General features: G+C 30.3%; 2 protein-coding genes across 4 annotated transcripts in view; one reads left to right on the top strand and one right to left on the bottom strand.

The window, feature by feature from the left end:
* Positions 1 to 23,659, bottom strand: part of LOC106466534 (paraspeckle component 1-like) — a 70,441-nt gene that overhangs the window by 7,606 nt on the left and 39,176 nt on the right. For 2 of the 3 annotated variants that reach the window (XM_013926825.2, XM_013926826.2), the window contains 2 exons: positions 9,485 to 9,584; positions 5,651 to 5,736 (listed from right to left, as the gene is read on the bottom strand). In XM_013926825.2, coding sequence (XP_013782279.1) covers positions 5,651 to 5,736; positions 9,485 to 9,584 — 186 coding nt within the window. The remainder of the gene's footprint in view (positions 1 to 5,650; positions 5,737 to 9,484; positions 9,585 to 23,659) is intronic. The other variant, XM_022394568.1, reaches the window with a different exon arrangement.
* On the top strand, positions 15,856 to 22,840 carry LOC111087555 (leishmanolysin-like peptidase). Its single transcript, XM_022394569.1, has 3 exons — positions 15,856 to 15,917; positions 20,445 to 20,594; positions 22,553 to 22,840. Exons 1-3 carry the CDS (start codon positions 15,879 to 15,881, stop codon positions 22,763 to 22,765), a joined length of 402 nt encoding a protein of 133 aa, XP_022250277.1. The 5' UTR covers positions 15,856 to 15,878; the 3' UTR covers positions 22,766 to 22,840.

Below are 23,659 nucleotides of genomic sequence, written 5' to 3'. Positions count from 1 at the left end.
GACATCGCATCTTCTCACATCACTCCTGGAGTGAAAGACCGCTTCCAAAAGGAGCTGAAAACAGATGCCTGTGATGATTCCAGGAGGTCTGAATTGCAAACTGCAACCACTTTATGCAGGAGTCAACTATGTCTTCAAAAAGAACTTGTGTCATGAACGGGAGCACCGGATGCTGGACAGAATCTACATATTCACAGCTTCAGGTAAAATGAGGAGAGCAACCTCTGCTGAAGTTTGCTCCTGGGTTTTGAAGGTGTGTGTATGTGGTCTCCAGAGAGACAATCATAGACAAACAATTAAAAAAAAAACAACCTTTTCCCTGTCAATGAAGTCTCCTCTGAGAAGGACCGAGATGGAGAAAAGGATGCCAATAATGACAAACTCCTGGAGTTCGATGGATTCTTGGAGAGTGAAAGCTGGGCAGAACATGTTATAGAAACCAAGTTTAGTTTTAATACTTTCGAACACTCCCATCCAAGTTTTTATATTAGAATATTTGAATAAATGAATGAAGCACATACATGTGATGTTGTCTTCCATTATTAAAAATGTTGCAAAATACTAAAATAACTACAAAGAAAATGTGCATAGAATATATGTGAAATGGTTTTATGTAAGCTAACCAGTAATTCCACAACAGTTGTACTACAGCAATGGTTTATAAGTTTTTTTTGTAAAATTGACTTCTAGATTGTGCAGCTTATAGATGTTCACATATTGTTCAGGTACACTGTAAAGAAATTCTTTAAAGTAAGTTTAAAATAAACTAGAATAGTGATGAAGACTGTAAAACAGAATAATCAAACTGACAAAATAGCCATATCCTATGAAAAGATTTGTAAGATACAACAATTTGTTTTAGTTTTTAAAAGTCAGAGTATTATTCAGATAATACTTGCATTATTTATTACATAGCTCTAAATGTACACTGGACAGAAAGTATGCTTCAGATTTCATTACATATTTATTGAGATAAAGATATTAAATTTTAGTTCCTAATTTTCCAAAAACCAATTTTGCTTGACCAGGTATAGGAATTATTTTAAGCCATTTCCATTCTAAAAAGTTAGATAAATTATATTAGCTTTAAGTCATTATTTTTTTATATGCATGGATATTTTTCAGACTCTACCTTGGGTATCTGAGTTAGGTCTAAGCTTTAACATTGAATTGAATTGTACAAGTGCAAAATCTTAAAAACATCTCAGATGCAAGTACTAAATTTATTTATCTTTTTTATGGATATTTATTTATTGTCATAAAAGTAAATAAAATGTAAAAGTTAAACTTGTATGTAAATTTAAATGAAATAAATAAAACATTTGTGATCAATGATAGCACACTCCAAGTGCAATTGATTAGTTTGACAGAAGTGTACTGATAACTTGATCCATTGTTCACACAAAGCCATTTGGCATTATAAATAGCCATCTATAAATAAATAAAACAATGACAGTCTATTAGCTTAGGTTATGAAAATCTATGTATATAAAGAACAAAAATGTGTGTCTGTTTGTCTCTTATCTAACTACTCCTAGATCACTGGGCCAATCTCACCAAACTTTGTGGGAAGGTAATTTGGACAAACCCTCTCAACTCCCAATTATTGCTGTTATTGAGCATTTATTCTCTTTGACAGAAGTTGATGTTAACTACATACATAGATGGCACCACATCCTTACACAAAAAATAAAAAATTTTCTATAATATAACATATACAAAGTGTAGGGGGAGGACACAAAAACATCTCATATCTCAGAGTGCACCAGCACTCTCTATGGAGGAATGCAGTGTAAAAAAGAAAGGCTGCCAATATTGCAATAATACATAAACTCAGCTGAAATTTCTACTCCAATAGCCACCATAAGGCTGATATGAAGAGTCATTTCTTGGATTATACCCACTTCCTACTTTGACCCGTGACCTTTTCAACTTCGGACCATAGGACTTCTGCAGCCAATGACTGTCAATTAATTAATCACGTGAAATACTGTGGAATGACATTAAGAAATATAGTACTTACATTTGACCTTGTTTTTTTTGTATAGTAATCCTATTGACAAATTTTGAGAAAAGTGCATACAGAAAAATCTAATGAAAATGTTATCTACTGTAGTTTACTTTTCCATAAATGTAATTGCAACTTTTTTTTTTCAAATTAATTGTGATTACTTCCTACAGTTATTCCAATTGTTGAGAGTATTTATACATTCCAGGTACTTAAAAATCATCTTCATTTCATATATGCCCTATCAAGCAAGGGGATATAGTGGAAAAAGTTGGCTTAGCCCATTTATTATCAAGCCATTAAATACCTTATATAGGAGAAGATACTTTTTTAAAACTTTAGTAGCTGACACCTTGTATTTTATGGTAAAGCTACCGAGACTGTCACTATCACTAATAAGACACCAGAGTTGGAAGCCAGTCAGCAGCACCTTACCACCCACGCTGCCGGATTGACTTTCTCTTATAATGAACTCAGTGTGTGTGTGTGGAAAAGTTTGTGGTATCACATGGATTTGAACTCAGCTTGCTTACAATGTAATCCAGAGCTCTACCATGGGGCCAAACTGCACCCACTTAAACCCTGAATAACACTTGTATTACTTATATTAAAATTTCGAATTATTTTTGTAGGTATAGAAGTTAAGATGATATTTGAAAAAAAAAAAGAAAAAAAAAGCGTTCCTATTTAGTTGCGTGGAAGATTAAAAAACATTTTCACTAATACCTGACAATATATTACAAAAAAAAAGATAGAGAGGAAAAACCGCGGTTCTTACTCATGGGGATCATAAATGATATGTTCAATTCAAGATTTTTAGATTAACCTTTAACAACCCTTACACTTTTCAAATACCTTTCTGCACATACCACAAAGTGTTACCAAGTTATATTCAAAATTTAATTAAACCAGTTTACTATCAATGTATTTTAATAAATTAGCATTATCAAATGCATTGTATATAAAAAAATTATTCCTATATTTCAAAAGTAACCTCTGAAATGAACAATTAAATCATCAGTTGTCTCACATGACATGCATATAGTTGAAATACCTTAGTTGTAATTGCTTTACAGCTTACTCCCAGTACTTCTACAACAATCTAGATGAGCTTCTACGTATACAAGTTCAAATTCCAGAGATTGGTTTCATATTTCAACAGCTAGAATTCTTACAAAATGGTTATATCACCCCACCCCACTAGACACCAGGCTCGCATCCCAAAGTAATCTACTGCTAAGCAAGTCTTTTGTAGACTTAAATAGGATGCTTATAACCAATAGAAAGAAGAGATTTCTCAGTCTCTCCAGAATAGAAGGAAAAGAATAGATTACTTATCAAATTATAAGCAAATTGATGCTTTAGGTCCATTGTGGAGACCAGCACCCCTAGGGCTTGACTATTTTTTCTCACCTAATACATATAATTTTAATAGACGATTAAATTGCATTTAGGTTTTACTTTTATATTTTAGTTAATTATGTATTATTTGTGCTTTAGAATGCATATCTGAAGAGTTTAATGATTTTTTTTTTTTGTACATTCACCTGTGTTTGCCTTGCTCGTGAACAATTATACAAATAAGCTTGTGCAAGTGCCATTTTGTGTGTGTGTGTGGTTAACGTGTCTGTATTTTGGCAAATATAATAAAAGACAAATAACTGGAAAGGAAAATTAAACATTAAAAATAAACTACAAGTGAAAAGATAAAATCATGAAATTATGCATACAACACAAGATATTTTAAGATTATTCAACAAAAAAGTAAAAGGTGTGTATATATTAAATTTTTTTAATTTTAAACATTTCAATGCACTGCACATTGATGATAAGAGCTAGAGTTAATGATTTGGAAAAGAAGATGAAAAATAAAATATAAACATTTACCTTTAAAAAAATTTATTTCCTTTAGGAGATTCTAGATACTATGCAAATGAAATGTGAAAATCACCTTACAGGTGAACCATTTAGAGTCCGAATGCAAATAACTATATTAAATGAATATTTTTTTTTTTATTAGAAATAGTAGAAAAAATCAAAATTAAATATTTTACTTTCTGAAACTACATACTTTTAGTAAGGTTCTTGCCAAATTTCAAACAGTTTTATCCACTATTTTTATTCTTAGAATGAAATATAATGATGGCAACATTAGGTACAGTGAATCACTGCATCCAGTAGTCATATGGTTAAAGTATTTACAATTGAGTAGATAATGAAACTGAAATAAATATTTCAACTACCTTGCATTCTTATTTAGATTCTCTTGTTAATCATCATAAACAAGCTATTCCTTTTAATAAGGCTAAAATAATAATTCAAAAATGTATTAGAGAGGAAAATGGGAATGAATGATTTAAGTTTTGAATATAAAGAATACTTGATGGGCGTATGAAGTATTTCCTGCATTTAACAGTAATGTATTATTTAATAGTGCTTCAAAAGTCATACCTGACAATCTAAAAAGTAAGGAAATTTATGTAATAGAGTATATTAAGAAGTAACACAATTGGGAATGTATATCAATTTTCACAAATACCATGCAAGAAATCCTGCAAATAGCTCTGTAACATGTAAGAGCCTTTATTAAGAAATTCAACCATCAATTAGCATGTTTTTTGCTAATTCATTTAGATTTTTATACAATAAATTATTTCATCTAAAATACACAAAGTGAAATTATATCACTTGTATAGATTTTTTTAGAGTTTTATTATATAATTACTCTGAAGATTCAAGGAACTAGGGGAAAGTTGAATAACTTTGTGAAAGCTCTTTCAGTTCCTAACTTCAACAAAATATAAATTAAGAATAGTCTCATATTAAATAACTTCAAAGTTTTCACACAAAAACTTATAAGGAAAGTGGTGTGTTGATTTAGTTATAACAAAATATAAATGTTTTTACACAAGCTATTTAACTTGGAATTCACATTTCCTTTAGTGTCAGGAAACAGTACTGTTTACATGTTTGTACAAATAAAATGTAACACAACAGGACATAATTGGATGGTCTGTAAAAAAACAACTTCCCACAGATTCAAACAAGCATATAGCTATTATATGCACACTATTTGCACCAGTGAAAGAGTAACCATGATGCAACAGTAATCAATTTCAGAGAGAAACCAACTTTTTCCTAAACACCTTGAATTCATCCAATGTGATTTATCAAGTACTACATTTTGCATAGTATTTTACAGGAATAAGCATAGAAACTAAGTAATATCTTAAATGGAAACTAAGTAGAAAACATGAAATCAAAATTTTCAGATATGACACCAAAATTGTATTTCAGTTTTCTACCACATTTGGTTTCTAAACTAGAGACTTACAGAAATAGCCAAATGTTTCTGCGACTAGCTCTAGTTAAGAAAACATTTAGTGAAATTTTAAGTTATTTATGTAGCCATAAATTTTATATTAATTTCAATTCATTTATAGTTATAATACAAATAAGCAGCTTCCAATGTACCTAAGTAGATTTGAAGCAAAAGGAAATTATACTTGAATTCTCACTTTTCCATATAGACAAGAGAACTACACAAACTTGTGTTCATACAATTTCTTTCCATTAAAAATTCATTAATAAAGTACGTATATGTATATATATATATATATATATCTAGAGAAACAACATTACCCCAGCCATTCCCATTGCTCCTGGACCTTGCATCATTCCACCTGGACCTCCACTTCCTGCAGCACCACTTGGACTTATGTCATAACCTTAATGTAAATTTTTGCAATATACTACAGATCCGATCTATGAACAATACGGTAAGTATGAACCTGCATTAAAACTATCTAAGCTGAACAGAGCAAAAAGGCTTACAAAAGTGTTAATGCTTCTAAAGTTCTTCTGTGAAGGAGTTAAGCTTAATAAAATTTGAAACACTGAATATTAGTGTTTTAACTGCATACTTGTAACATTTTAAATAATGGAATTTATGTAATCAAATCTTTGCAATTTCATAATTCTGGAACTTTAAACGTGAAGCATTTTACTTTTAGGCAAAAATCAGTCTCATTAAAGTGTTATTAAAATTAAGAAGGTGAATTCAAAAATATTATGTTCCATTTTTCATTACTTACTGTAATACCCCCCCCCCCCAAATCAATATTTTGTGTGCCTACATGTTGTTATTTTAGGCTAGAGAGGAACATAAACGATTGTCACTTGTAGCAAGTTCCTACTTTCAACAAAAAAATTGCAACCTTACATTTTCACTTTTATTTGAATAACCTATTAATGAAGTAAGAAGCTTCCTTTTCCTTGATATGATAAACATTTTTTAATTTATAAACTTTGAAGTTAACATATGCATTTAAATTAAAATTTATGGTGTATTAAACATTTGAAAGATTTTTTTATGGTCTTGTGGTGTTTTTTTTTTACAAATGGAGTGCTAATTTATTTTTCCATTTACTAGTTTTATCCAGGAGTATGGAAAGAAGGTACAGTTAAAATGTTAGACCTTTCAAAGTTCCACATTTTTCTTCCTTTTATCGTGTATTACCTGAGTTAGTTGTACTAATTATGGCACCCTATGTACCATTCTGCTAGCATTTATCTACATATAGCACTGTAATGTGGTTTTGAGGAATTAACATACAAATATATAACATACAATTTGCTTTTAAATTTTCAGATGAGAAAAATGAGAATGCAGATGACCTCTGGAAGTCAGGCCATATAGAAGAGGATAGTTTATCAAATGCATTGAAGTCTAAGCTATTTAAAAATAAGTAAGAAAATTAACAATGGTAAGTCCATTCAATACACATCTATTCCCACCAGTTCTCTTCACCATTTTTCAAGGTAAAATATTTTCCTTTATATTTGTTTCAAACTGTTGCACAGACTAGTGCACATTAACAATAATCAAGCTCTTTCCTATTTCTACTGATGCTTTCTAAAACTTGCAAAATGCTCAACATGATCAGAATTAGGAAAACAATTTCACTGAAATATTCCCAAACTTAGAAAGAAATGCAGACATCTGACGTTTTCTGAAGTAAAAACCAAATCATGCTCTCAGCTATGATGGACAGACTTTGTTGAATATAGATTTCATACAAGATTGGTAATTTATAAGCACTAAAAAAGAGAGATACATGCATGCCTATTATCAAGTTAATAATTTCATATTTCATAAGAATAAAATTGTATCTCTCCCCTGTAGAATATCCCAGAAATTTGGCTGGTTTGAAGTGTGATGATGTGAATACAATCACCCTCTAATAACATGAAAATCACCACAATATATAAATACATACACATTACATTCCAAGAAAGTTTACTACCTTCACCTATTACTCCCACATGTGCTTTATTTTTTTTCAATCTTGATGTATCTGTTAATATTTATATAAAATAGGTTTTATTTGAATCAAAATTATTTTTTTTCATGTCTGCTTAGGGAAAAACTTACAATTGAAATGTAACTTTTTTAGTGCTCTTCTCCAAATATAAATCACAGTAAGCTATCTTTTTGTTTTAAAACAATTTCAGCATCAAAAGACAAACAGGCCAGAAGTTAAGGAAAGCTCTTTCACACTCCTGTAAAGTTCTTATGATTTAGTTTCATAAAGTTATTACTTTATACCTTTCAGTATAGTATGCATGAGAATAGATTGTATTTGTCAACATACTTTCATAATATCACCACATAGTGACAACTGCCATAAATGTCTGGAGATGTAATTTATTTTGTTCATGTTCATAGTTAAGTTTCATGCTTCACTTAAGTGCAAATAGTTAATAACAAGGTTTGGTTTTCCTGTAAGGTTCCCAAAGCATTATATCATATTTTCTGCATCTGTATTAAACTGACAGTAATTATAAATTAGAAATCTTAAAAACTTGATGAAAGAGCTGAAAAATGATTTGTTCTATATAATAACTTTTCAGTACACAAGAATGCAAACTAATTTTTAGACAGAAGTGAGGTTTCATCATAAATTTTCTAATTCCTTAAATCACTCCAGCTGCCAAAATATAGCTTGAATTAAGCAAGTAAAATAGCAAAATCTTGCTAAAATGATTTTTAAATTATCACCAAAATGCTTGTAGGTTTACACTAAAACTGAAGTAAAAACACTTCAGGGTATTAAAAATATAGAAGAACTTTTGTTAATATTTATAGTTACTGATAAGTAACTAGATTTTGTTATCACTATCAAAATACAACCACAAATTCCATAATTCATTAAAGTCCATGTCTATCTAGTGTTATCATATCAAGTACAGAAAAGACCACCATAAAAAAAGTGGTCACATGTTGTTACAGTTGACTGGCCAACCTTTATTTACAAATATTCAAGCAATTCCCATCTCACAAACATGCACATTTATAGAAATATTGAAAAATGTAGTTAAAGCAAAATAATTATTCATATACAGTAGATACCATAATCTTTATCAAAAACCTGTCATTACAATGAATCTTATGCATTCTACTTCCAGCTAATTTTTCAATTTTACCAAGATTTTGTCTGTCATCCTCAACATAATACACTTATTTCACCCTCCTGGGTTCAAATGATGGTTGCTATGGTTAAATGATGTTCTACACATTAACAACATACTTCCAACAGTGGCTTATTATTGAAATTAAACTTTTATGTACTTTGTACTAATATTAAACAATGCATTTATAAGCATAACATTTTAATAAACCAATGAACCTATAAAATGCAACACCGTTCTAGTCTCAGAATTAACACCATTCACTAAACTATAAGTGAGCTTTAATGAATATGAATAGCAGGCCTATGATACGATGCTCAATTTTAATATTCTTACAGAATTTAATCTTTTAGAAGTTGACTGAAGCATCGAATGCATTACAAAATAATTTATTAAATATCAAACAACTACTACTCCAGAATATTTCATTAATATACCCAATATTTTTAAAATACCATAACATTTCAAACAGGGTTCACTTAACGAGTGTTATTAATATTACCACAATTTATGTACGAGTTTGTACATATTTTATAAAAATATATGTGTGTGTGTGTGTATATACATATATATATATATATATATATATATATATAAATAAAATGTCAAATTATCTATGTTCAGGAATTTTTCTACATGCTTCTTTTAATTGTAAACTTACTGTATACTTTTATAATTTAAATAGTATTCCCTAACAAGTTATTTTTTCTTTGAATAGAATCAGTTGTTATAGAATCACTGGTGAAGTACATGGCATTATAATAAAATATACTTGAGTAATTAGTTGTTTGATACCTCAAATAACTTTATCTAGTTAGTTTCCATGTACAAATGGACAATTGAATAATCCAAAAATCAGAAGGATTAAAGCTGAAACAATATAAACTCTGATGTTGGGTCTTAATGAAGTTCATGCAAATCCTGAAAAATTCTTCAAACAATGGATTTAATTTTCTAATCAGAAAATGGTATTTTCCATTTAAAAATACAAAACTAATTTCCTACCTCCCATGTTCCCACCACTGATACTATCATTCATTTCATTCTTTAAGCCCTGTCCAGCAACAGACATTCCTCCATGCATTTGACGAATAGCAACCTCTTGCTGTAAAATCCCAAACATGAAAAATATTGTCATTGAAAACTACAACGATATCAAATACATTATACATATCTAATAAAAATTCAAAATTTTATACCCATTTTTAATGTAATTCAGTATCTATAAAGGTTTTTGCACTTGACCAAAACCAAATTCTAGGATGTTTTAAGTATCTTCCAGAACTAAATTTAAGAATTACGTAACTCAATTCTAAAGTTTGATTTACAAACCTCTTAATATTTATTAAATGGAAATATTACAATAAGTTGGATTCTTTGATTATTCCATTCTGCATACTAGAAAAGTATATAGAGCATAACAAAGCCTATTAAGAAAAATAAGAGTAATGAAACTCAAAATAATCTCTACAGTACCAATGTATCACATTTAACACAGTAACCGATGTGTAATTTAAATGGGGTTTTCTGAACAGTACAAGTCATCACCCACACATGAATTTGTTTTGCTGTAAACTAAAAGATAAAAATGTATATTCCCATTCCTCATGCTATCACCTATTGAACAGTCTTATAAAAATTAAGTGCACTGTCCTAAAATGTGTATAATTTCTCTTATCCATTTGTGGTACATGCACAGCATAACTTTAATTTTATAATTCATCTCTGGTTTATGGTCCTGAATTGTACTCCCATTTGAAACTGATGGCATATTTAGTAGTTTTGTATTTGTACAAATAATGAGTTTTTTTTTTGGCCCGCGGTTCTAAGAGTTAAAATTGGATATTCATTGTTTCAATCTAGGCCAGTTGTTTGTTCTTAGGCTTTAGAACTGGAATTGTCTTTAAAATCTAATATGGTATAATGGTTTTCTTAGTTATGACTATTACTTGGTATGAATAATTAACTTTTAAATTTTTGTTTATTTTTTCTTATTGTCAGGTATTATTTCATTGGTCATTATGTACTGAAATGGCTGAAACAAATCACTATTAAAACACTGCTGCTCAGAAAGATGAGCACTCTTTGTTCACGCTCATCAAAGCAACATGACATTCAACTTTAACTCCAAAAGTTGACAACCAATACAGTTATCTTGATTAATTTGCTTTTCCAAAATCAATCACTTAAGTACTTGATTATCTATGCTAACTGCTTGTCTGAAGGATTCAAAACTTTCAATGCACAGAAGCCTTGAATTATGGAATGCAATTACCTCATGATAAATTTTAACAGCATGTATATCAATGAAATTTATAAACAGAAAAGTACACACACATTCCTTTAGTATCCTGAGGCAACATCATAGGGGTGTCCAGTAAAATGATAAAAATAGGGAAAAGTAGCTTTATACTTCTACATTTCATTATTGTAACATAAATTTAAATGTTTCATTATTACGAGTTCAGCCTTGACTTGTTAAATAATCATAACTGCAACATCACATAATAAAGGGATGAGAAACTAGCTACAAATTACTTTAAGGTAATTCAATATTCAAGCTAATAACTAAGTTGATAATTAATAGCAATAAGCTGGATTTAAAAGCACTGGGCCAAACACGTTTTATTTCCACATATTTAAAAATTCTAGAATAAAAAACATTTTCATGCATTAGCTAAGTTTTCTAGGATTCTAGACTACATTACCATTTTACATGTGCTTTTAAGGACACTTATACAAACTATCAACATTATTAGTTGAAATATGTGCATATAAATTTTTTTATACATAAAGAATGACTAAAAACGCCGTATTTCATCCTTAATATAAAAACCAATTCATATTAAATCAGTTTATTCTTCCAAAACTACTTTTGTTTCCACCTACAGTAGATACGTTACAACTATTATACCAGTAATTAAATTTTTTAGAACAATAATAGTGAAAGAGGAAACTGTATTTCACATAATTTACAGTAAATAAATACACTGTTAACTAGATCTGCAATATACACATAATGAAAAGTGATAAAAAAAAAAATTAAGTCTAAAGCACATCTCACTTCACTGATGGGAAACAAATTTGCAAACTCATACAACTAGTAAATTTGCATTATCTTCAACTTGAATTATAGACTTTCTAGTCTTTCATATTTATCTAAATTTTTTTAATATACAATAAATTTAATACTAAGCTAGTATACAACTGCACACATTTTAACTACAAAAACCATACTATAGAAAAAGTTTCCAGTTGTGGACACCAGGTTTTGTTGTACTAAAACAATAACTAGCCTTTTCTAATTTCTACTGCAAGGGTGATACAGAAACATGTAAATGTTCCTGTACATTTTTATCCTTCAATAAAGACTAGTGTTTATAACTAAGAAAAACAAGCATTCACACAAAACCAACTTTTAAAAATTCACCAAAAATGTCACTGATCAGCATTATAAATCCCATGACCTAAGTTTCAACCAAATACTAATATCAGTTCAATAACAAAAATATTTATAATTGGGATCAACTTATTACTCTTGGTACAATAAAATCTGATATACAATGAAAGTGAAGAATAATTTTAATGTACCTTACAGGATCCGACAATATATAATAGCTGATAATAACTACCAATTTCTGTTTTCATAAATATTGTTAAAATACCAATTCAACATTACACACAAACACTAAAACATGAGTGTTAACTAAAATTTTGTGGAGACAAAAAAATATTTTTTTTAAAATTTCTAAATAGAATATATTTCAAAGATAAATAAAGGTGCTATAGGAATCAGTTATTCTTACATTTAAGTTTATAATTCTGTGAAAATAAGATTACAAGAACCTTTGCTTGATTAGTCACAGATGGCACATCTTCAATTTCAACTATGTTCATTTGGCCAACATTGTCAGTGATAAGTCCATAGTTTTATAATTAAATATTAAGGATTTTTTTTAATATCACAAATACACACACACACACACATACATATACACATGCAGAAATAAGAGAGGCAGTTTTAAAACTTTCAGCAAGGCTATACATAAATGTGTAACAAGATAGCATAACCCATATAAAGGTTGTTATTCTACACAGTGTGCTAACACATTTAGCTTTTTGTTAAATGTAGAGTGGGTATATAAACTTTAGTATTTGAAATACTTTAAACAAATTTTTATACCCACAAATAAAAAAGTGTGTGAGGATCTCTAAATTCTTTACAGATATCTTATCATTGAGAATAACACCTTTGAAATGATAATCACCAAGCAATGTGCTTCTACTCTTAAGCAATGTAACACTTAAAACAACTTGCTTTTTAACTTTTTCAGCACAGACTTGGTCCTTGGGACTAACCTTGTTACCATTTTGTGCTTGTTATAGTTTGCATGCTATTACTTTTAAATTGGTAAGCAAATGTTTACAAAATTTGGCTGATTATCAGTAAACATTACAATGCTTTCACATGCAAAATATCAATTTTTTTTTCTATTAAGCCTCATGGTTTGTGAAGCAATGTTTTTCTTATGCCCCTTTTTTTCTCTTCTTTTTGCATGTTGCCAATCCAACATGCAAAGTAATTTTCATTTTAAGATTAAAGATACTTTTATGCATCAGCAATTTTTCAAATTACACATGCAAAATCTTTATAACGTCACAATAGTTATCAAACATTTTTTAAGAAAAACAATTTTTTTTATCTGATATTTTCACTAACAAATCTCTGTACAGGTTTGGCCAATTTTGTAACCACCATAAAAAATTATGAAATAAATATAAATTATATCTCTTTGATTCTAGAATGACAAATTATAACACAAAAACATAAATCTTTAGACTAAATAGCTTAAATCTCATAAGATTATTATACATTTATATATATTTTTTATTATGCTGACCTGGCTAACAATACAAATTTTAAAATGATGTGTAACACATGCACCCATGTTACCATATCCAATAATATAAAACTGACCTTTAGACTTTACAAAGTGACCTGTCTTGGCTGTGTTTTACTAGTCTAATATTTTGTAAAATACAGTCACATTTCAAGTAGTATACACTATATAGGTATATAGTGTATTACTATTTAGAAATAAGTTTTTAAACTTATTTTTCTTAAAAACATAGACCAGTAAAAAAAGAAGTAAAGCAAACAATTATCTCTTCTAGTTATAACCTTTTCACTCAGTTGCTACGCCTTTTAAAATTCCACACATGGAGGATATGAAACTAAATATATATAATAACACAGGTGAATAACCAAAAAATCATAAATTACAATATCAATACCGTAGAATTCCACTATAATTTATCAAGCTTTGTCACTAAGCTGTATTTGGGTCTAAAAAATATGAAATTTCAAGCAGACTAAAGATACAACCTACCTCCCTGAAATCTTGGTTTGAAAGAACAAGATGGCATCTTGACTGAATCAAACAGTGGCCCCACCAAACTTTCCATTTTTGGAAATGGTCCCTTATATACACTTACTTCTCTATATGACATGAATAACCAATCAAAAGCTCAAAATGTCCCCCTAGTGGCTTTCTCAGACATTTGCATGTGTTAGGACACCATATCCTCCACATGCGAAACTTTAAAAGGTTTAGCAACAGAGTACAAAGGTCATAACTAGAAGAGATAATTGTTTGCTTTACTTCTTTATTTACTGTTCTATGTTTTAAGAAAAATAAGCAAAAACTTATTTCTAAATAGTAAATCTATATACATATATAATGTATAATAATTGAAATGTGACTGTGTTTTAGAAAATACTAGTCTACTAAAACACAGCCAAGACAGGTCACTTTGTAAAGACTAAAGGTCAGTTTTATATCATTGGATACAGTAACGTATGCCGCGTAATTGTAATTTCTGTTTTGTTAGCCAGGCGTGGCTGAAAGGTCAATATAATAAATATATAATGTTATGAGATTTAAGCTATTTAGTCTAAACATTTATGTTTTTGTCTTATAATTTGTTGTCATTCTAGAATGAAAGAGGCATAATTTATATTTATTTCCTAATTTGTTATGGTGGTTACGAGATCAGTCAAATCTACCGAATCCGTACAGATATTCATTACTGAAAATAACAGATAACATTAAGTTTTTTCTTAAGAAAGTTTGATAACTATCTGGACATTATGAAGATTTTGTATGTGAAATTTGAAAATTTCCTGATGCATAGAAGTATTTTTAATCTTAAAATGAAATTTACTTTGCATGTTGGATAGGCAACATGTGAAAAGAAAAAAGGCATGAGAAAAACATTGCTTTACAAACCTCAACAACTTTCTCTAGCCTTCTCATTAGAAAAAATACATATATTCCTTTCTTAAGAACACAGTGCAAAACATTTCTGTGAACTACTATAACTGACTTAATGATGCCAATTTTAGGTTCCCTTTAACTCTTTCAGCACAGGATGTATCCCTGGGACCGACCTCATAACCATTTTGTGCTTGTTATAGTTTTCATGCTATAACTTTTAAATCTGTAAGCATATGTTAATGAAATTTGGCAGATTAAAGTGCAAGAAACTGAATATTTTTTTCCCCTGCAGCAAATGTTGTGGTTCTGTGTAAAAGTAATCATGGGCATAAGTTACTTGAGGCGTTCAAAAAAGGGACGAGTTATCATCAGTAGAAACAGGCATGACATTGAATTGATAACTTTCACAGGTTGTACCAAGATGTACAATTTTACCTATTAAATAATTTCTATTTCAATACATCTTTGCTGTTTATGATTATAATGTATACATATATATATCTGTGTGTGTGTGATTGAATGTACCCAAACCCAACAACACTTTCAGGCTTTAGTACCAATTATGCTTCATGGTGTTTAAAATCTTACAAGTAGCATGTAGGTTTAATAATTTACTGTACTAGTCCTACATTTAGGTTTAATAATTTAATACAACAGTCCTACATTTAGACTTGATGTTATAGTTTATGGTAATAGCCCAGTATTTAAATTTAATAATTAAGGTAATGGTCCTGCATTTAGATTTAAGAATTTAGGTACTTAAAATAAATTTTCTACATAATAACTTGGTAATTCTCACCATTTGGGAATGATAAAAATTTATATTATATTTCACAAAATTATCTTGTTATTGCATGAACACTTTCTTAGTCTGAAATATTCTGGGCTTTGTTTTCAAGATATTTAATAGTGAAAATAAACTATGGACATATTAAAATCATCAGAAACATTGTTGTATATATAGAATAGTGTGTTCATATAGGATTTGTTATTCCTTATTTGCTAACAGTAAAACATTAAGCACTGTTCTAAATGTGTAAAGTGTAATGATATGGGTAATTTTTGTTTTATAAATTAAATTTTTTGCTTTTGACAGATGTGCAGAAACCAAACATGGATATATGGGAGAGTTTTGTGAAAATCAAATTGACAAAATGCAGGTTTGTATAAATTCATTTATTTAGATAGATTTATTGTGTAGATTCACTGCTGAGTATTTTCAAAATTTATCCTACAGAATTGTGTCAAAAAGAGCTATATATAAAATATTTACTCACTTCTCTGCATAACAGAGCTATTACCTCATGCCACTGCAGTGAAGATTTTTGCACACTTAAACCTTGAACAAAGCTCCCACCCCTACATGTACTAACATATATTGCTTCAGTTTCTGGTGCAATCATCATTAGATTATAGCCCTCCATTGATAAGACGGCAGCACTCCTCCATGCACAGTAATCCCAATAAGCACTAGTATTTGAACAAAGGCTCATTTGTATGAGACAAAATAGGTTAACTAGAAATAGGGAGAAAAAGTGGAAATGTTCTACAGAAAGGTAACTATCTGAAATACATTTTCAGGTGAGGTTAACTTGAGAAATGTTTACTCACCTCTCTGCAGAACAAAGAAACCCACATTGACGATGGTGAATGGGCTTGTGCAAATAAAAAAAGGAAAGATGGGCTATTTGCTGAAAACATAGTGTCAGAAAGGGAAAACCCATCAAGCATGTCACCCATTATTGGGGGATGGGAGGTTTAACCTAGTAGAGCATCACTTGGTGGAAGACAGATCATCAGTCTTAAGCCTGAATACGCTTTGCCAAATAGAGGAGGTAGGGAGAATGATATTGTCACAAGAACCTTTTATGTGGTGCTAAAATGTCACATAAGTGGCCAAAATGTAAAATTGCTCAACTGGCCATTATCACACAGGCAATTGGCTGAGCATGAGTGCATAGTGTCGCTAGGGCAGTAAATCAAGCTGTTCTGTTAGATATTCTAGATACTTACCAAAAAAATCAGTTGGCCTAACTACTGGGAATGGGTTGGTCCATAATTTAGTGGGGGTGGCTTGTACTTCAGTTCTAGTCAATACACCAACTATAATTTCCATGGAGGGATGAGTTCGCTTGGTTTCATCCTAGTGGGGTAACACTGACCCAATGTTGAATTCCGTATATTGTCCCCCTCTCCATATCGTGTTAGGACTGGATCAGCAAGGGTTCTCCCTTATTCCTCTTGAATAAAATTGGAGGGACAAAGTTGTATGGAGAGTATGCTGGATGGAGAGACGCTCGGACCAAAGAGGAAATGTCACATCTACATAAAGCCCCACACTGACAGAGTGTGCAGTGGACTACTGCAACTAAAGACAGCGGGTGCTAGTAAGGTGCTTTCTTTTATTTATTTTTTTCTCATGAAGTTCAGCCTAGAAGAGAAAATATATATACACTGCTAAAGCTGTCTTGTGGAAAAACCCCACCTCAACAGCAGGCATGGAGTAAGGGCAGATTGGCTTAACACTTTCTGCCACTTATTGCAGATATTGAAAAAGTATTACCTGATTATTTTTTCATTTTTTTTTTGTAAAACATTTATAAAAATTGTTTTTATGAGTTACTCTCCTAATATATTTTCAAAATATTGAAACAACACACTATCAGCTAGTATGAAGGAAAAGGCCAGTCCCTAATGAATTTACATCTGAATCCAGTGGTACATTGCTGCATAAGGTTTATAAAGGTCAACAAATGCCTCTGAGAGCCATTGGAAATCAAGATGCCATGTGAAAGGAAGTCATGAACAGTCAGTGAAGAAGTATACTTATTAGATATAGCAGCTGTGATGTGAATGTTAGTGACATTTTAGCCCATCTGCTCCAAGATAAGTCTTCTATGCTGAAGAAATGCAAGACTACTAGATGGCTAATCTGGAATATCATATGTAGAAATACCAAAAATAAATAATACTTGTGGTGAAAATAATAGTAAAAGGCTTAGGTTAAGTTGTTGAAAAATTAAATGCCTATATATATTTCCATGAAGTTGATATGCAATGTTTTGGACTAATACCCTTGTACAGGTAAAATTGCTGATTGGTTTTTAACTGTGTCATACCAAGTAGTAACTTTACCTGAAGAATGACACTAGGCTGAACCATTGTACATCAACCTTATGGAAATACAAATGTCTTTATTTTCACTGTCTTTTTTTATGTGACTTCTTGAACAACTTAATCTGATTTAGAATATCAGCCCTGCTTCTTAAAATTAATTACTTTTTTATTCATACAAATCATGTAACATTCTGAAATAAAGTCATACATCTGGTAATTCATCTATTACTTAAGTGGTAAATGAGAGTTTCTGGACTGCAGATCAGTACATCCACTATTTGCAGAGATCTCTACACTTCTGGATTTCAAAGCCATTATTATCACAGTCGATAATGCGAGATATTGGCTCTTGTGGTGCTTTGAGCATTAAAACTGAGTAGAACAATAATGGCTTGGTTTATAATGTAGCTGAGTAACCTATACTACTCACAATTCACAAGTATTGGAGGTCTTTGTTTCATTGAGATATATAACAGATTGTTCTTTCTTCAGCTTATAATGTAACCATCAGTCTGCTAGTTTTGCTAAAAAATATGACTTTTGTAATCCCATTATCTGCACTAAGTGTCATTTTTGCTGTTTTATCCTTCCTTGTGTGTGTTTTTTTCCAAGATTTCTACGTGGTCATTTGCTGTAATAAATAACCCATTTTCTAATTTTATAGAGTAATTTGATTATATTCAGTCATTCTTTGTTAGTTCACAGTACTGCAGTCTCTTCTTGATACTCTGAAAACTTGTATTCCATAGCAAACATGAAATAATTGCGATATTTAGATAATTTAAATAACTCTGACAACAAGTTTGTTATTTCTAGCATATGTGAAGGGAACAATAATATCAACATTGTAACTTCTGAATGGCTTATTACATATGTGAAAATATCACATTAATATATAGTTTTTGATAGAAGTTCTTTGCACCACAGCCATCATGTGGTACATGTGACAAAAATACATCAAATTATTTTTATAGGTAAAGAGAACTGTCATCAGGAATATTAAATAATAGTTACTGCTAGAACTAAGTAGTTTTTAGACCTGTTGAATAAAGATGAGGATGAATGAAAATAAGAAATCTTGGTTTTGGCTATTTGCCAGTTTTGCACTTTGGGACATTCTGGATAACTGAAAAGTGGCATATACACCAGATATAGAGTGACTATGCCAGTTAGCTCTTCATATCTAGCTTCTGATGACCTCTAGAGAAAAATATCCAGATGTCTTTTGTATTGCTTTGATACTGGTGTCTGTGCCATCCCAACATAGAGAGTGCTAGTGCTCACTCCAGTATTTCACAAATATTGAAATTGGTGAGATACACATAGGCCCTGAACTCATCTTTAAATATTAAATACACCCCACATCAAGGAGTATAAGATTATTATTATGTATGCTTACTGGTCTCCTTTTTAGGACATACTCATACATCCATGTGTAAAATTCTGTATTTATTTTTATATGTAAAACAGACTAATGTGATGTGTCAGATGACTGCTTGAACCCAGTAAATACAAGGATTAGTCATTTCCTGTTCAATCTGCAAGTCAGTGGGTAAGTGCAAGGATCTGTAGCATGAACATCATTATTAAAGACTGTTTATTTGGCTTTTTGTTCAAATACATTTCATCAGAATCTATTAACAAATTCCATTAAGAAAAACTGTCTTCCAACTGCAGGTGATCAGTTCATTTAGCAGTAATCAGGTTTTGACTATATCCAGCCCTACCATATGAAGAATGTGTAAAATTGTCGTACTGCAGTCAAAAATGAAACCAAGTAGGACATCTTGGTTCCAGCGGAGCTTTGACTACAAATTGTGCAAAGTGAATGACTGAAAGCATATGTTGTGAACCTTTGAATATCATTTCATTCTTTTTTGTACTGACAATAGACTTATGAAAGTATCAAGAAAAGCATATGAGGTACTTGATCGTGTTTGTATTAATTCCAACACTGCAACCTGCCAGAGGCAATGTAATGGTTTATACTCTTTGATTCCTTTAGAAATGTGAACAGTAAGTATTCACATAGTACCTAAATGTTTATGTCAATCACATCCATCCCATAATGCTACACTTAAACCCAGGTAGACAAAGGTCCTTCAAAGATGACAATGCAACAATCCACTATGTTTACACTATATGAACTATGTTTAAAGAACATGGCAGTGTCTTTAATCATTATCTTTGGTTCATCTAGCATGGAATCATAAATTCATTATGCATCTTAGTAATGAATCTAAACACTGCATTTCCTACTGTAATCCTTTCATAACACCTCTGTACCAGTTGTTGGTCACATTCCTTAATAAATGGATTACAATCAAAAGAGACAACTTCCAGTATGATATGTAGTCTATTCTACAGCAAAACCCTCCAGCTTTTTATTGCAGCAATAGGATAATAAGTGTGTGGGGAGGTCTTAAATTTAAATAGTCAGCCAGTTTATAAATAAATACAACTATTTTCATGAATCTGAAAATGTTTGTGATGTTCTTCCATTATAGTAATGATGAAAGTGTATGAAAACATTTGACCTCAAACTGTACTTAAAACTGTTTGTGTTCTAGATCCCTGAAGAACATCTGGAGGAAGTACTCGTTTACAACTTTTCAGGGCCAGCACCACTTCCATCCTCTCTTCCAGCTGGTCCAGGAGTAAAGGATGCTGATTATCTCTTGTACATCAACAGCATGTATTCAGAATGGTGTCAGAAAGAGGTAAAGTGATTGTCCATTTATTGTTCTTTTCATATTTTTCATAATATATAAGGTTGAAGCGACGTCACACGTCAAACTTAGTAAAAAAGTAGTTATCTTCCAACTTTTCAATGGCTGAAGTGAAGTTACGTGGTGTATCACAGGCAAGAATGGTATGTTATTAATTGTAAAGAAAATGTGAAACAGGATTATTCATGTTTTTTGTTCTTCTTTCAATTCAAACAACATTTTACAATAAAAGATTCCACACTGAAGTTTATAATTTTAAGTAGAAATATAAATTCTTACAATATAAACACTAAAATGTTAGAAAAATTGTGAATGAATTGTCCTTAGTAAAAATGTTTATTTTACTGCTTTTAGATATATTTTGGTGTACAGATAGTTATAGAATAAAGCTGAATATGTCTATTTTACATAAATCACCTCTGTCTTTTACTTGATTGTTTATTAATGTTTGTGTAAAAAACTTTGGAAACAAGCATGTGAAGTCCACTAAATAATTTTTTCTCTACCAGGAGTTCTTCTTTAGCCAAGTAGAGTTGTTTGAAAATAGGCAAATAAAATCCACTCAATACCCAGTCAGTTGTATAAGGCTTAATTTGAACTTGAAAAAAAAACCCTGTTCCAAGTATTTCCCTTTAGACAATTAAGATTGTTTTCATCATCTAATAGTTAGAGTTCAGCTGGTAACAAAAGTCTTGATTATTTCTCTATCAACTGTATTAAAATCTGCTGAAAGGACAGATCTTTGGTAATAGCTTTTGTTTTGGCAACTGCTATGAAAAAGCAGTTGTGCCTTTTAATGAAACAAAAGTATAGTGTAAGTAAAATAGGAATTGTTATGTTAAGGTATTGAAAATTTATCAAAAAATTTTTTTATTTTGTAATATTTCTAGTACCTTTTGATATATTTCTACATACTAGCTTATTAAATACAAAAGTGACAAATAGAAATTTTCTACCAAGTTTATGCCAATGTTACACTATTTATTGTATGACTAATGTAAGATTATACTGACAGTAAAGTATTTTATTGACTACATCATAGTGTGTGATTAACCTGGAAATACAGTATTTTATTGTTTGATTCTTGTGTGATCACCCTACAATATTGTATTTTATTGTTTGACTGTTGTATGTGATAAGTCAATATAAAGATTTAACATGAAAAAAATTTAACAGCCATAAAAATGTAAAATAAATGCCAGTATTAAATCTAAAATACCAGCAATGTTCAAATTTCTTATATTGTTACACTCACAACAAGTTTTAATATAGTCCTTTATGGTCAGTTATTCTTATTAAATCAGAACTCTTTCTTTTTTTTGTCAGTGTAATCTCACATTAGAGTCAAACAATAAAATACTGTATTGTCGGGATAATCACACAAGAATCAAACAATAAAATACTCTTATTATCAGGGTAATCTCACACTAGAGTCAAACAATAAAATACAGTATTGTCAGGATAATCACATACAACAGTCAAACAATAAAATACAATATTGTAGGGTGATCACACAAGAATCAAACAATAAAATACTGTATTTCCAGGTTAATCACACACAATAGTCAAATAATAAAATACTGTATTATCAGTGTAATCTCACACTACAGTTGAAATACAAAATACTGTATTGTCAGGGTAGTTTTTTCAAAGCTTGACAAATATTTTTCTTGGAAGTTTCAGAGTAATACAACAAAAGTAACTTTAATGTTATGGAAACTCCTTTGTTAATGAACAGTGAAAATACCATTTTATGTAAGAAAAAAAGTTTAATTTCTCAAATATTCTTGGAATGTTAATTACTCTAAAATTGTATGAAAATGTGTTTTATGATTGACATGATTTAATAACTGCAGATTAACTACAGTCTAAGGTTCTTAATATTGTTTCTATTAAAAGGATTGAAATTTACTTAATAATTTCTATAAAGTTGTATTTTTGTTTTTCAGGAAATACTAGCTTATGCCTCCTATTGTCAACTGGACCAGCATGATCGGCCTGTAGCAGGATATATAAATTTTTGCCCTGCACATTTTGATGATACTACTTACAATGAGGAGAAATCAGTTCTTGTAAGTGACAAAGATGTATTGAGGATTTCAAGGTTATGCCAATGTCTTGTAACATCAACGTATTTCAAACACATGAAATATAATTTTTGATGTTTGTTTGTTGCTGGTGTTTACAGAATTCCTCAGGATTCAAGTGTTTTTTTTTTCACACATTCCAAATATTTCTAATTGGTCTAAAATGACATCCTGTAAAATAATGGACCTCTGGTCACAGTGATTTCATTAAAAAGCTCACATTTTATGTGAATTTTCAATATATTCTTGTATTCCTTCACCTTTGATTGATTAGATACATCTAATAACCTTACTTGTATAAAATTAATTTTATACTTTAGGGTTTGTTCTACATTCATTGTTATTTTTTGTAAATTGTACAAGAAACAAAACATAATGTTTTACCATGTTTAAAATTTCATTCAGAATACAGGCCTTAAAAACATTGTGTTGTAAAACAAAATGACCTATTCACAGAAGAGACTCAAACTTCAATAAAATATAAAATATTATTCAAAGCACCACTACTTATAAAGATTTGTACTAAATAATGTCCCCCCCCCCCCAGTGTGACAGTGATATGTCTACGGACTTGCAATGCTAGAACCCGGGTTTCGATACCAGTGGTAGTCAAAGCACAAATAGCCCATTGTGTAGCTTTGTGCTTAATTCCAAACAAACAGACAAGCAAAACTAAATATTGTTCACTCAAAGAATGTAACAATCATGTGACAAATAAAACAAAATAAAATTCTCAACTTTATAAAATTTTCAAACTTCCTTAAAGTTGACAGCCAAGAATATTTATAAGAGCTTTTACAATGTGGTAATTTACGTACTTCAAAGAATAACCTGTAATGTTTGTGGGTTAATTGATATAAGAGGAAAATAAATATTAGAATAATGTGTATAGGTTTAAAGTCTTAATTTCAGTGGAACTGTATGATATTCTTTATGGAACTAAGTGTGTGTGTGTGAAGACTTTTCGTG

The sequence above is a fragment of the Limulus polyphemus genome, unplaced genomic scaffold (assembly GCF_000517525.1).
Source record: "Limulus polyphemus unplaced genomic scaffold, Limulus_polyphemus-2.1.2 Scaffold2292, whole genome shotgun sequence".
Classification (NCBI taxonomy): domain Eukaryota; kingdom Metazoa; phylum Arthropoda; class Merostomata; order Xiphosura; family Limulidae; genus Limulus; species Limulus polyphemus.
The sequence above is the reverse complement of the archived record's forward strand: the minus strand, read 5'-3'. Positions and strand labels throughout refer to the sequence as shown.